Genomic DNA, 13,664 nt, shown 5'->3' with positions numbered 1-13,664 from the left:
ATAATGCATCCACATTGGCGTTAGCTGGGGGAAACCCAGCAGTGCTGCAAAGGAAGCGCTTGGTGGAAACTCGTGTAGCGATCGATTGCTACTGTCTGCTCTCTGTGACGTAAAGATGGATGCCTGCCGAAATAGGTAAATAAACACAATTAGCGAGATTGCGTGGCCGTGGTTGATGTGTTCCTCGTAGATCCGATTTAAATTAGGTAACACACGTCGTTTTGAACCGTTCGGGGAGTTGAAAGGCGAACAGCCGCAGTGCAGCAGCGGCGTTGGGTTCAGGGGACCAGCCTCGCTGTGGTCAAATGTAATTCTTCAACAGCGAAACTTACACTGACAAATGTGTTACATTGTTTCAATTTACTCCGCTTAGTTTGATACATGTGGCACGTTTAGCTCGTAGCTGTAGCTGCTGCTGACCAGGAGGCGATACCGTAGCGTTCACCTCTTGACACGTTCAATTCCTCCAGCCTATTCATAGCCACGCTCTTTGTTTTCCTCGGCAAGGTTTTGGCTAAGCTATGCCTTGATGTAACCTTAGTGCTCGGACCAGCAAGGTGTTGCGTTTGATGACTGCGCTCACGTTGTGTCTTTGTGGCTATTGAGACGTCGCAGTGCTACCACGCCAACGCTGTTGTTTTGTTTTGTGTTATTCGCAGGTTATAAACGTGGGAAGTAAGTCCCGGGCAGTGTTCAACGTGCAGTTGTAAGTAGCTGCAGCACATCCAGGGCGTCAAATGTTGACCACGCACAGATTGTGCAGGATGTAATGCCCCCCGTGCTGCTAAACGTGTGTTTCCCTCTCGCTGCAGCCCTGTTCTTGGCCAATGCTTGCTGCGCTACAGCATGACCACAGCAGCGTCGGCTCATCTGGTAGTTCTGGCAAATGAAAATGGAGGAGGTTTCAATGTCCAGCCTGGACAACAGCAAGCTGGAGGTACAGTCGAGCAAGGCCACAGTACGGCTGTAGTTCAAGCAGCCTTGGAAATGCACATTACATCCGCAGACACGATGCAGGAATCAGACAGTTTGACTTGTGTCTCTGTTTCCTCCGGCCCTTCCCTGCCAGGGCCTAGCTCAGGACATCCTGTCTGACCTGGTGGAGGATGCATGCCTGGGGCTTTGCTTCGAGGTCCACCGGGCCGTCAAGCAGGGCTATTTTTTCCTGGATGACACGGACCAAGAAAGCATGAGGGACTTTGGTGAGCTCACAGTTCTGTCTCCATATTGACATAAAGGTGACATGTTTCTTAAGTTGCCAACATAATGGAGGGAAAAAAACCGAGTGAATTAATGTTTCTGACGGTCGATAATAAAGAAGGCCAAAGACAAAAGAGCAACACATCCAGGCAAAAAAACAACAAAAGGTTTGTGTATTTCGACTTCCAAAGAACAGACGTTTATAGCTTGCTCTAATTTTCCAGAAATCGTGGACCAGCCGGGATTGGATGTGTTCGGCCAGGTGTACAACCAGTGGAAGAACAAAGAGTGTGTATGTCCCAACTGCAGCCGAAGCATCGCTGCCTCACGCTTCGCCCCGCATCTGGAGAAATGCCTGGGGATGGGACGCAACAGCAGCCGCATCGCCAACCGCAGGTATGAGAGTAAGACGGCCACCCCATTGACAACCAATACAAGCACATGGCATGAGTGTAAACTGTACTGATGTTTACAAAATGTATTTGTTTGCAGCAAGTAATGCGCTCTCTCTCTCCCTCCCTCTCCCTGTGTGTGTGTGTGTGTGTGTGTGTGTGTGTGTGTGTGTGCGTGTGCGTGCGCGTCATGCCTTCTTCTTCCCTCTTTTACAGAATAGTCACCGGTAACAACACCAACAACAAGTCAGAGAGCGACCAAGAGGATAACGACGACGTCAACGATAATGACTGGTCTTACGGGGCAGAAAAGAAAGGTGACGTACTAGTGCTGTTGGACCTCTTGTTAGCGATACTTAATGTTAATTTCCAAGAAATAATAATTTCTAGTAACATTACACAAATGTTTCTTTCAATCTAAAATGTAATGTCTTTCTTTTACAGCCAAGAAAAGAAAATCTGACAAGGTACTCTTTATTTCCTCGATTAATATAACAATCTTGTGTGGAGCATTACACTGTTTTATTTTATACACATGGATTATATTTACTCATGCCTAATTTGTTAACTCAAACGTGATGTTTTTCTTATTCCACCTCAGAATCCAAACTCACCCAGAAGATCTAAATCGTTCAAGCATAAGAGCAGTAAGTGGAAATGAAGCAGTGTGTACTCTGTGTACTTATCACATCATCAAATACTCATCACTCTTTAGAAAAGTGATCAGTTTATTGGCAAATTGTTTTGTATATATTATGGTTAATTATTTAATTTTATGAATAAATGAATTCCTAAATGAGGGCTTGGTTCAGTCTTGTTGATATTGTTTTGAAAATATGTCTCTTGTCTATGCATTGAATATGTATTTAAATCACTCTAGTTGTCTGGTATAAGTGAATGAATGACATCTGCTGTTTCATCCCATAGGCATGATGGGACCTAGACGTCGCTTGGACAACCAGGAGAGCCCGCGCATGCTGATGAAAGATGAGGCATTTCCTCAATAACACACTCAGCCGCAAACACACATTCTCTCACCATCGTGTTTTCACACACACACACACACACACACACACACACACACACACACACACACACACACACACACACACACACACACAGGAAGACCAGTAACACTCAACGACGTCCAATGTCATAGGTGACATTCATGGCGTTTGCTGCTCTGCAGAAGCAGTCCAGACCTCCCACTGTATACTTGACAGATTTCTTTTTTTTCACACACAATCACCGTACCAACACTCATTTCTTATTTTGTTTTAGTTAATTTTGTCTCATATTTCTTTTGCTGGAGTCCAAAATAATGAATATCACCATGTACGATTTTACTGCACAGAGGTAGCTTCTGGTTTCATTCATGCAGCGGCCAAGCGGAGCCGGCTGTGTGGAGAGTGAACATGTGCGCACATACAGTATGTTTATTTTTTTTAATTTTTAGATACATAAATGATTAGGCATTAGGTGTACTTCTGTTTCTTCACCTTTTTTAAAATTACATTCTTTGAAAAATAATGTCAAAGACAATCATTACTAATGGTTTGTCTTTTATTTAACATTCACTGCAGGCTCACAGTTCTCCAGTTGAATCACAATACAATGTTTCACCTGTGGAAACTTGTTTTAAAAAACAGTTCTAGTAAAGGAGCTCTTAATTGTGAGAACAGGTATTTGCTGCTGACTGTGGATTTGTTTCGTTTCATTACATTTTTGGTGGATTTGTCAGCTTGTTTTCTAGCATTAAAAAGTGTCTTTGTATCATGTGTTTACATTGTAAAGGGTTACATATATCTTTGATGTGATAGTGTAAATATTCCAATAGTTGAATTGCTGCTATCATGGCTCAGTTTGTTTCTTCTGTCTAGCATAATAAATGATTTGTTACCTGTCGTTATGTCTGGTGGTAACTTGGAACTGAATGTGGTTTTGATAGTAACCCAAATCAAGTAATTACGATTAATGACCACTAGGGGGTGCTGTTGGTCAAAAGAAGAGGTCTAGAGATGCTCCAGTTTTTATTATCTCAATGCCTCTTGTGAGGCTTAAATGGTGCTTTGTGCACTTTTTTTTTTCAGTGATGTGCTTTTGTAGATCTTATTCTTAGGAAACTGAGATATAGTAAACACAAAAGTTCACACGGTTGGAGATTTTAATCAAAGAAATGGGTTTCGGATTGAGTTCCCTGACTGGAAAACTGCCAGGGGAGCCAGTTATGCTACCTTCATGCGCTCCTACTAAACTCCGACATCTGAGCTCTTATTCATTTGTGTGTTGGTGGCATTGATATAGACGGTGTTATATCAAGAATGTTGGGAGTGTTCGTACATTTGGCAACCCATCCTTCAAGAGCTATGCGTGTTGGTCCAGTGGTCAAATTGCCCAATATTTCCCTAAAAGGCAAAGCTGAGCAGAGATGGTCCAACATATGAATGTAGTTTTCCTTTAATGCAAACTTATACATTTTACACCATTAATCATATCACAACCTGACTATTCAGCTACAAAACTGTAGATAAAGAAGTTCAAACCAGTGAAGAAAGATATGGAAGTAGTAGTTACTAGTTACTTTGCAAATCAGTGACATAAAATATGATGATGCATTATTATAGTTGCACTTCAGCTTTGTAGTCAATAGTCTATAAAGAAGTTAGTATTATTTGTAATATAATATACATTATTCTGAAATGGGCCACTCTATAATGAGCTAATACGTTTACTTCTAACACTTTTTTAATACAGGACGTTTAGTATATTTCCACACTATATTTCCACATTTACGGAAGTATGATATTTCCTCCCACCACTGGTTAAACTGCTCATTGATACACATTAACAGCCACATTTCAATTTGCTACACTAATGCGTCTGCCTTATTGTTTAATTAGTTGCCATGCCTTCTAGCGAGGCCCCTAGTTATATGCATTTTTATCTTTCGCTGTGCTCACATGGGGCATCATCCTAAATCATGTGTTTAATCAAATGACCACAAATTAATCTATGCAAAAAAAATCCTTGAGCCACAGGAGCAAATTAGGAATACTGTTTTTTTGGTTTTAAGTGTTGTAGCTGTCATACATAGTCTGTTTCTGGCACTAAGGGTAAATTCATTACCATGCATTCATTTACAAATACTAGTATCTGACAGACAGTAACGTCTGTAAAATGTCCGACATCCACGAAGGCAGCGTTTGGCTGTGTGTGTGCGTGTGCGCGCGCGTACAGGCAGTTACAACAAGAATACTTCCCGGTATTGCTAAAGAGACACTCAGTTTGTCTTAAGTCAGCCTCACTGTGAAATAGCTACTAGTTGGCGATGTGCAGACGTGAGAACAAGGCGAGGAGGTGACAAACACAGAACAGACACCACTAACTGGCCAGAAAACAAGCAGTTGTGAGCAGAAGCAAATCCCGGAACTTGAGACGGTAGGAAACGAGCTAACGTTAGCTAGCTTTTTTTTTCTTTGACAGTGTGCTTGCTGTCAAACCACAACCCGACCTCGTTTAAAGTAACTGCATCGTCTGCTCGCCAGCTACTTTCGGGTTTCAACCAGCGACGGTCGTCCAGTAGCTTCATAAGACTTATTTTTGGACCGAAATTCGGCGTCGAAGTTTCCGTCACCTTTAACCACTTGTGGATCCAGAAGATGGCATCAAGAGGAGGATTCACCCCGATGAATCTGAACGTAAGCCCCATGAATGTGGGGCATGCTGCGGGTATGAGGATGCCAGGTCTGCCCCAACCCCCGGCGGGATACCCCCGCAGCATGAGCAACGCGCTACAGTACCCGCAGGTTGGTTTTCTGCTCCATGAACTGGGAAACTTGGTAGCTTGTTGAGTGACAGGAGGCGGTAACGCAATCTGTTAAATTAAAGTTACTGAGGCGTTTTGTTTGTGCTGCTAAGCTACATTTAGATGAAAATATATAAACGCGACATAACAGCTCAGTATTATTTTTTTGAATATCGAGGTGTGGATGCTACTTCCGCATTTGAATAATGGTAGTTATAAACTTACTTAGTGCCACAAGTTCAACATTATTTTTCACATGGCGTTTATAGTGAATAATCATGTTGCACCTTTTTACGTATTTGGACCTTTTACATTTATAATTAGTATCACACATCAATGTGTTGTGCACGTTTGACAGAGATAATCACGTGGCCTGACCTCAGCCTCCTGTCAGTTAGCTTAAAAACAAAAGTAAGTTCATCATCACCACCATCTGTCAGAGCTAAAGCTGCATATATTATCCCAGTGTTGCCACCATCTGCAGCTGCATGTGGTCTCTAGTTAATATGCATGATTACAGTTGTCTTCATGTTTGTTAGTTGGAGCCATATTGGTTCAGATATTTGTTCTTTTGTTATAGGAGTGACCAAGCAAAGTAAGCAGCACTGTTAAGACAGAACATACATTGTTGATAAGTCCATTACATCTTATTTATGTCAGAATATTACTGAATTATGGAACAAGATAAAGATTGGAAAATCAAGAAATTAGCCATTATACACGCATGCATACACCAGACAACAATACAGAAAAAGATATTATACATGCATGCACGTCACACAGAAAAACTGGTTTATGTTTAAATTGCTGTTCTCTACGTTGTCAAATCTGCAGATACTGTACATTTATACAAAATATTCCTTTTCACTGTCTGACTTGTTTTTGTACTATGAGTAGTACTAAAAGTTATGCCACACACACAATGTGCCCATCTTTTATAAACCAGTTCTGCGGGAGCAAAAAGTAAATAAAACATTCACATACAAGCTCATTTTAATAACCACACTTTTCTGGAGAGGAGAAGTAGTGAGTACGGCAAGGTATGGAGAAAAAAACAGTTTTTTCAGTAATTGAAAATTATTTTGAACGTGAAATCAGCTTTATCTTTTTTTCTTTAGCGCTCGGGGATGCCATCCAACAGAGTGGGGGGCCCCATGGGGTCAATGGGGGGTCAGATGCCCGGTCCTTCTTATGGTGGTGGGAACATGCCCATGCGGCAAGGCATGGGGACTCCAGGCATGGACGCCTCGAGGAAACGGTTCCTTCATCTGCATCACCAGCAGCAGCAAGAGGCGCTTGGAGGCCTAAGACGAGGGTAAACTGTGAAGAAGTGCGAGTGTTTTTGTGAAAGAGGGGAATGAATAAAGTGAAGGTTGATTGATCAAAAGAGCCTGCGGCCAAATCAGGGAATGGCGCTTATTAAAACAACTTATTTAAGGGTGTTACCAATTTTTATGTTGATTGATTCAACATAAAAAAATTAAAAAGGTAACAGTGAATGAACAACAATTTAAGTATTTCCTTGCAATACACTTGAAATACTGCAAACTCTTTAATGCACATTATACTTCCTGCGACGTGTACTCTTCTTTTCAAAACTTTGAGATACAAACCCTCATTTTCTGGCTTTGACTGACTAAAACAAAAATACTGGTGTAAAGTCGTGGCCAAAGTCAAAGAGTTAGATTTCTTCATAGTATTGCTATGATGAATTTAGGAAGAGGACCTTATGATGAAGATTGATGCTTTTCCTCCTCATTCACAACACTGGTTTATAGCAAGCATGAATATCTTAAGGACGTTTCTGGTCATGTTTTCCTCAGCCAGGACAAACACTACAGTCGGTGGTTTTGAATATTACCTCCACTGGGAAATGTTATTCAAATTATAGTTCATGTAAAAACAAAAATCATTGAATTGTAAATATATATTTCCATACATACCACAGAGTCATACAAATGTAGTGGCTAATTTTGCCTGTTATGGCTCATTAACAATATAACAACACCACTATTCATTCAGGATTGTTTTTCCTCTCTGCAGTCTGCTTGTGAAGCTCAGATCACAGACACGAGGAGAGGAGTATCTCATGACTGGTCTTTGCTTTCAAAGCAGCAAACACAAGTAGATGTCTTTGACTTCAAACTGCTCAGTGATATCACACTTATAAATTTGGAGATCCATGACGTGAGGCCGTATTTACAGTTCATTCACAATGAACCTCTTGTCTTTAAAACTTTATCTCAGAACAAAAATCCTTTATAGAGAAGGAGCGATGTGCCAGAAGCAGCAATATACATTATTAATAATGAGATCGGGAATCAAATTTAATCCTAATGAGGGGGAACTGTGTAGTAAAATTAAAAAAACAAAACGTCTTTTATTAAGTCAATAGCGATGATGATGATGGGTCGGATCCTATTCTGGGGAAGTTAATGAAGAGGTACAGTATGTCCTTGAAGTTATTTTAAGCCATTGGATCTTTTATATTTTAGAGAAAGTACATAGTTCATGGGGCCAATTTGTGTGTGTGTGTGTGTGTGTGTGTATTTCTTTTTTTTTTTTAGTACAATGTACATATAGTGCTTTGGAATTCATCTTGTTTATTATGCTTTCTATGGGATATAGACCAAAAAGACGCAAGATGGCTGACAAGGTTCTCCCACAGAGGGTAAGAAAGTTTTTACCCCTTCAATCATACTTAAGATCGATTCAGTTTGTTCACAGTTGACTGCATATCCTTAATATTCATGCATTGCTGTTGGCTTGTTAGATCCGAGACCTGGTCCCAGAGTCCCAGGCCTACATGGATCTCTTGGCATTTGAGAGGAAACTGGATCAGACCATCGCCCGAAAGCGTATGGAGATTCAGGAAGCCATCAAGAAGCCCATCATGGTACCTCTTCACAAGAGTGCATTGTCAGATTTTACAATATTGAAATTTGAAATGTATCGTATTAAAACTTGTCATGGTTAATATTTGTTTGAGAAACAGTTTTTAATGAAGTTCCTGATATATGTGCTTGTTCATTTCTATGATGCAGCAAAAACGTAAACTCAGGATCTACATTTCTAACACGTACACCCCCAGCAAACTCGAGGGCGAGGAGGCAGAGAAAGTGTCCTCCTGGGAACTGAGAGTGGAGGGAAAACTTCTGGAGGAAGTATGTGAACAACTTCCTTCATTTGAATTGTCTTGCTCTGTTTCTCCATTGTCCCAGCGGGGTCTGACTCCAAGTGTTTCAGTCTGTCTTATTTAGTTTCCGTGAAAACTTCAGTCATTCAGCTCTGGTTGGCCTGTCTCCCTGGCTCAGACCACGCAACCAGATGTGTGTTTACAGCTCTCCCCACTCTACTTCTCTCACACACTCGCTCGCTCGCTCATGTTCTCTTTTTGAAATGAGGAATTGAAACCACCGGCCGTTACATACCATGATCTGACGAGCCTCCCCCCATCAATCCCAGCTCAACTCATTGTGTCATCTGTGGCCACATGAAGGAGTGTTTTTCTTTTCAGTTCATTTTTCTTCTCTGGCTCATTTGGTTTAGGCATGCGTAGGAGTTTTGCATGGAGTAACAGAAAAAGAAAAGAGATGTGAAGGATGGAGTGAAAGGGGTCATGTTGTGCAAACAGACTTTAACAGGGCTTTGGGGAGGGCGGGGGCGCAACAGCTTTTTCTAGTTGTCTCCAGTTTTGTGCTTCGCCACCCCCAATGTGGTCAGAGCTAAACAATGTGGCTGCACAAACTGACACGGCACAATAAGAAGACTGATAGATAACAAGCTCTCTCTCTCTCTCTCTCTCTCTCTCTCTCTCTCTCTCTCTCTCTCTCTCTCTCTCTCTCTCTTGCACTTTTTGTTCCTAGTCTGGCAAGCAGAAGAGGAAATTCTCATCTTTCTTCAAAAGCCTGGTGATTGAGCTTGATAAGGAGCTCTATGGACCTGACAACCACTTAGTAGAGGTATGACATACTTTTAAAGGCATGTGATGCATCCCTCTCGGAACATTTTAGGCACACAGACACCAAAATGCTCTGAGACTGCACTTCAACTGGAATCATTACAACTTTTGGAGTCAATCCTTTCTTCTATTAAGAGTCTCTTGAATATATCCCACCATGTTTATTTAATACATGAATTCTTAATCTTAATCAGTTTAATGGTAACTATGATCTTTCATGTTTTATATATTAAAAAACAGCAGTGTAGCAAGTGGTGAAATTATTTCTGCTGAGATTTAGTTTTAGATCTCATTGGACTTAATGATTCAAATCTAATCTTTTGACTTTATCTTTCAGTGGCACAGAATGCCCACTACTCAGGAGACGGATGGTTTCCAAGTCAAAAGGCCCGGCGACATGAATGTTAAATGCACCCTCCTGCTCATGCTCGACCACCAGGTGCATTTGGGCAGTTACCTTCTCTCTAATAGTCGTATGCCTTGATGGGATGACTAGCTTACATTTTTCAACCACCACTTTCTTTGCTCCAATGCCTTTTTTTTCAGCCCCCTCAGTACAAACTGGACCCTCGGTTGGCTCGTCTGCTGGGTGTGCACACACAGACCCGAGCCAGCATCATGCAAGCCCTTTGGCTCTACATCAAGAACAACAAGCTGCAGGATTGTCATGAGAAGGAGTTCATCAACTGCAACCGCTACTTCAGACAGGTAATGGAATGGTTTTAAGACGCTAGCTCACCACTTAGGCATTTCCCACTGTTGCTTTGACGTTTGAAAATGCTTTCAAACTCATTTGTTAATGTATATTATCAAATGTGCAGAGCCTATCAAATGTTGACGGTGTTTTTCCCTTCACACTAGTAATTCATACACCTAATCATTTATACCATCTGTAGGATTTGTACCATTTTAAAAACAAATTATTTAAAATTCCCCCCAATACATGCTGCATTCCGTGACTGTATAGGACTTAACATGTGCCGCATGTGTTATGTTTCGATGCTTGTTGAGAGACAAAATAAAAACTAAACTTTACCATCATCATGTCAAAATTGCTCCGTTTTCTTTTTTTCCAAATCTGTTCAGATCTTCAGCTGTCCTCGCATGAGGTTCTCTGAGATTCCCATGAAACTGGCCAGTCTTCTGCAGCACCCTGACCCCATCATTATCAATCACATGATTAGGTAGAGGAATGTTGATCATTATCCCTTTTTCTGTGTTTGTGTAATGTGTCGACATGCCAGTACTGTCCAGATCTGATTTATTATCTTAGTTTTTTCTCAAAGACTTTAGTTTTTTTTTGCCTATAAGCTTTGATTTTTAACCATTATATGAACAGTTTTTTTTTTTTTTTTTAGCCTCACAATTTGGACCATCAATACGGATTACTTGTCTCCTCTTAAAAGTTTGCCTCAACAGCATTCTTGATTTTTGATTTCGGTTTTGCTGTGTCTGCGTCTCGGAGCAGTGTGGACCCCACAGATCAGAAGAAGACTGCATGCTATGACATTGATGTGGAGGTGGATGATCCACTGAAGGGCCAAATGAACAGCTTCCTGTCCTCTACAACCAACCAACAGGAAATTGCTGCACTGGAGATTAAGGTAAAGCCTCTCAGTCAGTCACTAGACACTTGCTTTTAGGAGACTAGTAATAAAAGTGAAATCATGTGTTTACATTTAGTTTATCTTTAAATTAAAATAATTACTGCAATGTTGGTTTTGACTGCAGATTCACGAGACTATTGAGTACATCAACCAGCTGAAGACCGAGAGAGACTTCATGCTGAGCTTCAGCAATAAACCTCAGGATTTCATCCAGGACTGGCTCAAGTCTCAGTGCAGAGATCTGAAGGTGAACATTTGCTCCCACCACTAATGTACTGTACGTGTTTCTCCAAAGGAGTCTCTACAGTATGTCTTATACTATACAGTTTATTTTATACATTGTATTGCTCAATGCATAATGTTTTCAAGTTTACTTGCATCTTTAGCTGTTCAATATTTTTAAGAAAATATTGATACTGAAATATTTGTAGATATCTCACTGTATTCATTGTTTGCTCAAATTAAATGGAGACTTCAGTGCCTTGACTGCCAAAGTAATTTGATCATTTACAACATTATTTTGTCATTTGGAATGAAAGTTTTCTGTATTCATGGCATTGTGGTTCTTCAAGTTCAAAGATACATTTCTTTTTTTCGTCAGTTGATGACGGATGTGACAGGAAACCCAGAGGAGGAGAGGAGAACCGAGTTCTACCAGGCTCCCTGGGTACCAGAGGCAGTGGGCAGATACGTTTACTCCAGAGTAAGGAATTACACAGCCTAATTCTTAATGCTGTACATGTTTTATTGTGAAGTGTAGATTGTTATTAGCTTTGATGTGCACTAACGCTACCGCTTTTCCTTTTCAGTTGCAGCAGAGAAGACAAGAGTTGGAGCAGGTTTTGGGTATCCGACTCGCCTAATAACATCTTCTGCTGCCAGATCAATCAAATGTTAATGTCTACTTAATCTGAATTGGAATTTGTCGTAGGAGAAATAAGATAATATTGCAGCCTAAATGTTCACACACCCTTCCTCACTGACATTGTATGATATACCAGCATTTAGGTGAGATACATAACAGATAGTAGTTCTTAAATCAACAAAGTATATGGGACCAAAGTGATTAAAATGTCCCTAATAATATGTTTGCATTGCATTGTCTATCACTTTTATCCTGTTCAAATAATCTTTGCCTTGTTTTGCAATATGTTTTGTTTATGGTACAATATGCTTGTATGTTTGTGAGCATTGGTGCTGTGTCGGTGGTTTTCACCATCCCAAGGGTGTCTGTTTACCTTCACATTTGAAAGCCATAATTTTTAGAAAGGAGCAACTCTGTAAATATATCCGTACTGAAAACATTGTACGCCAGAAAATTATATATTTGAATTTCAAAAAATTATGTAGAAAATATGCATTATATTCTTTAAAATACAACAACATAGGAATTCTTAAAATGTCTCATGACTGATAGGAATTAATAAGAAGCTTTTTATGCCAACAATCATTTTTTGCTGCTGTTTTCTTTTATCATGGTGGATATATAATTTGAAATGAAACATGTCTTTACTGTGTAAGAAAGCTCTTTATTTGAGTCTGCTCTGTCTAGCTCTTTTTGTACTTCTTGGATGTTTACATGCTGTTTTCGTTTGTTTTTGGGGTTAGTTGGGTTATTGTTATAATGTCAGAAATATGAACTGTGGCAGGCTGTTCAGATTAAAGGATTTTTCCTGGAAGATCAATACCTCCCAAGAAAATAGGAAGGCAGTTATAGCGTGTCAACTAAACAATGCACCAAATGGTTTTGAACAGTTTATAGTTTCATGGGGGGACTTTTCATTTAAATGTTATTTTGTTATGGGTTTGTATGAGAGGGTTTTCTAAATTTCTTTGAACATTCCATGTTAAAAGAGGTATCACTGTGCCAACATTTGTTTTGTGAAGAAGGCACTCAAATATTTTTTTGTACAGCCTCTGTAAAATGTTTGCATGTTGTGTATCAATCAAATGCCTTTACCGTTTATACATTTTCAATATTTTTTACAATAAATATAGTTGCAAATGTTTGTTACTTCATGATATAGAACATATTACAAGGTTGCCAATGGTATTAGTATCAAAACTAATGGAGTGGACTTTTATATTCATATCCTTTACTGTGCAAGCTTAGCTGTGGTGCATGTTAGGGCAGGTCTAAGAGCTCGGGTTCCTCTCACAACAGCGCTTTCATGTGGTTTTCATGTTTTCAGGTCGGGCTCGTCTTACCTGTCTTTATCTGCCTAGACAGGTATACAACTCAAATAACGGCCAACCAAAATACATCCTACCCCCTTAACAGATCTGAGTTTCAGCTTGTAAGCAAAGATGTGACCAAAGGTTTACACTGAGTTGAATCTGTTGTTGAATGCTACATAGATAGATAGTTACTTTATTAATCCCGTAAGGGGACATTTTTTTTGCTACAGCAGCATTTATACATACAGATAAAGCTATATTAAATTGCAAAAGAATTGCACAATACAACAAATACAATAATATAAAAATGAACTAACAAAACCATTGTGAAAAGATGTAACCAAACAAACAAACAACAGTGTATAACGGTGTTACAGTTGTGTGCTTGAGAGAGACAGATGGGATGTATTATATATAAAGTAATAATGCAGTGAGCAGGAATGATCTCCTGTATCTGCTCCTGTGACAGCGGAGCTGGATGAGTGTTGGAAAAAGCGCTCCGCCGTCCCTGCAGTAGGTGG

At 40.1% G+C, this 13,664-nt stretch overlaps 2 protein-coding genes across 3 annotated transcripts; both read left to right on the top strand.

The window, feature by feature from the left end:
* Nucleotides 1-657: 657 nt before the first annotated feature.
* atxn7l3b (ataxin 7 like 3b) lies at nucleotides 658-3,497 on the top strand. Of its 2 annotated transcripts, XM_079214231.1 has the most exons (8): nucleotides 658-706; nucleotides 813-937; nucleotides 1,070-1,202; nucleotides 1,425-1,596; nucleotides 1,809-1,909; nucleotides 2,037-2,059; nucleotides 2,194-2,239; nucleotides 2,520-3,497. In XM_079214231.1, exons 2-8 carry the CDS (start codon nucleotides 887-889, stop codon nucleotides 2,597-2,599), a joined length of 606 nt encoding a protein of 201 aa, XP_079070357.1. In that variant the 5' UTR covers nucleotides 658-706; nucleotides 813-886; the 3' UTR covers nucleotides 2,600-3,497. The 2 variants fall into 2 exon arrangements, with proteins under 2 accessions (XP_079070357.1, XP_079070358.1); XM_079214232.1 differs by having other exon boundaries at nucleotides 683-937.
* A 1,463-nt stretch (nucleotides 3,498-4,960) lies between these two features.
* smarcd2 (SWI/SNF related BAF chromatin remodeling complex subunit D2) lies at nucleotides 4,961-12,966 on the top strand. Its single transcript, XM_079214086.1, has 14 exons — nucleotides 4,961-5,030; nucleotides 5,138-5,398; nucleotides 6,516-6,712; nucleotides 8,026-8,068; nucleotides 8,171-8,293; nucleotides 8,442-8,561; nucleotides 9,264-9,359; nucleotides 9,696-9,797; nucleotides 9,905-10,066; nucleotides 10,445-10,542; nucleotides 10,827-10,962; nucleotides 11,090-11,212; nucleotides 11,567-11,668; nucleotides 11,775-12,966. The coding sequence occupies exons 2-14, from the start codon at nucleotides 5,252-5,254 to the stop codon at nucleotides 11,826-11,828; spliced, it is 1,503 nt and encodes a 500-aa protein (XP_079070212.1). The 5' UTR covers nucleotides 4,961-5,030; nucleotides 5,138-5,251; the 3' UTR covers nucleotides 11,829-12,966.
* The last annotated feature ends 698 nt before the right edge of the window (nucleotides 12,967-13,664 follow it).

The sequence above is a fragment of the Taurulus bubalis genome, assembly GCF_910589615.1.
Source record: "Taurulus bubalis genome assembly, chromosome: 2".
NCBI classification, from domain to species: Eukaryota; Metazoa; Chordata; class Actinopteri; order Perciformes; family Cottidae; genus Taurulus; species Taurulus bubalis.
The sequence above is the reverse complement of the archived record's forward strand: the minus strand, read 5'-3'. Positions and strand labels throughout refer to the sequence as shown.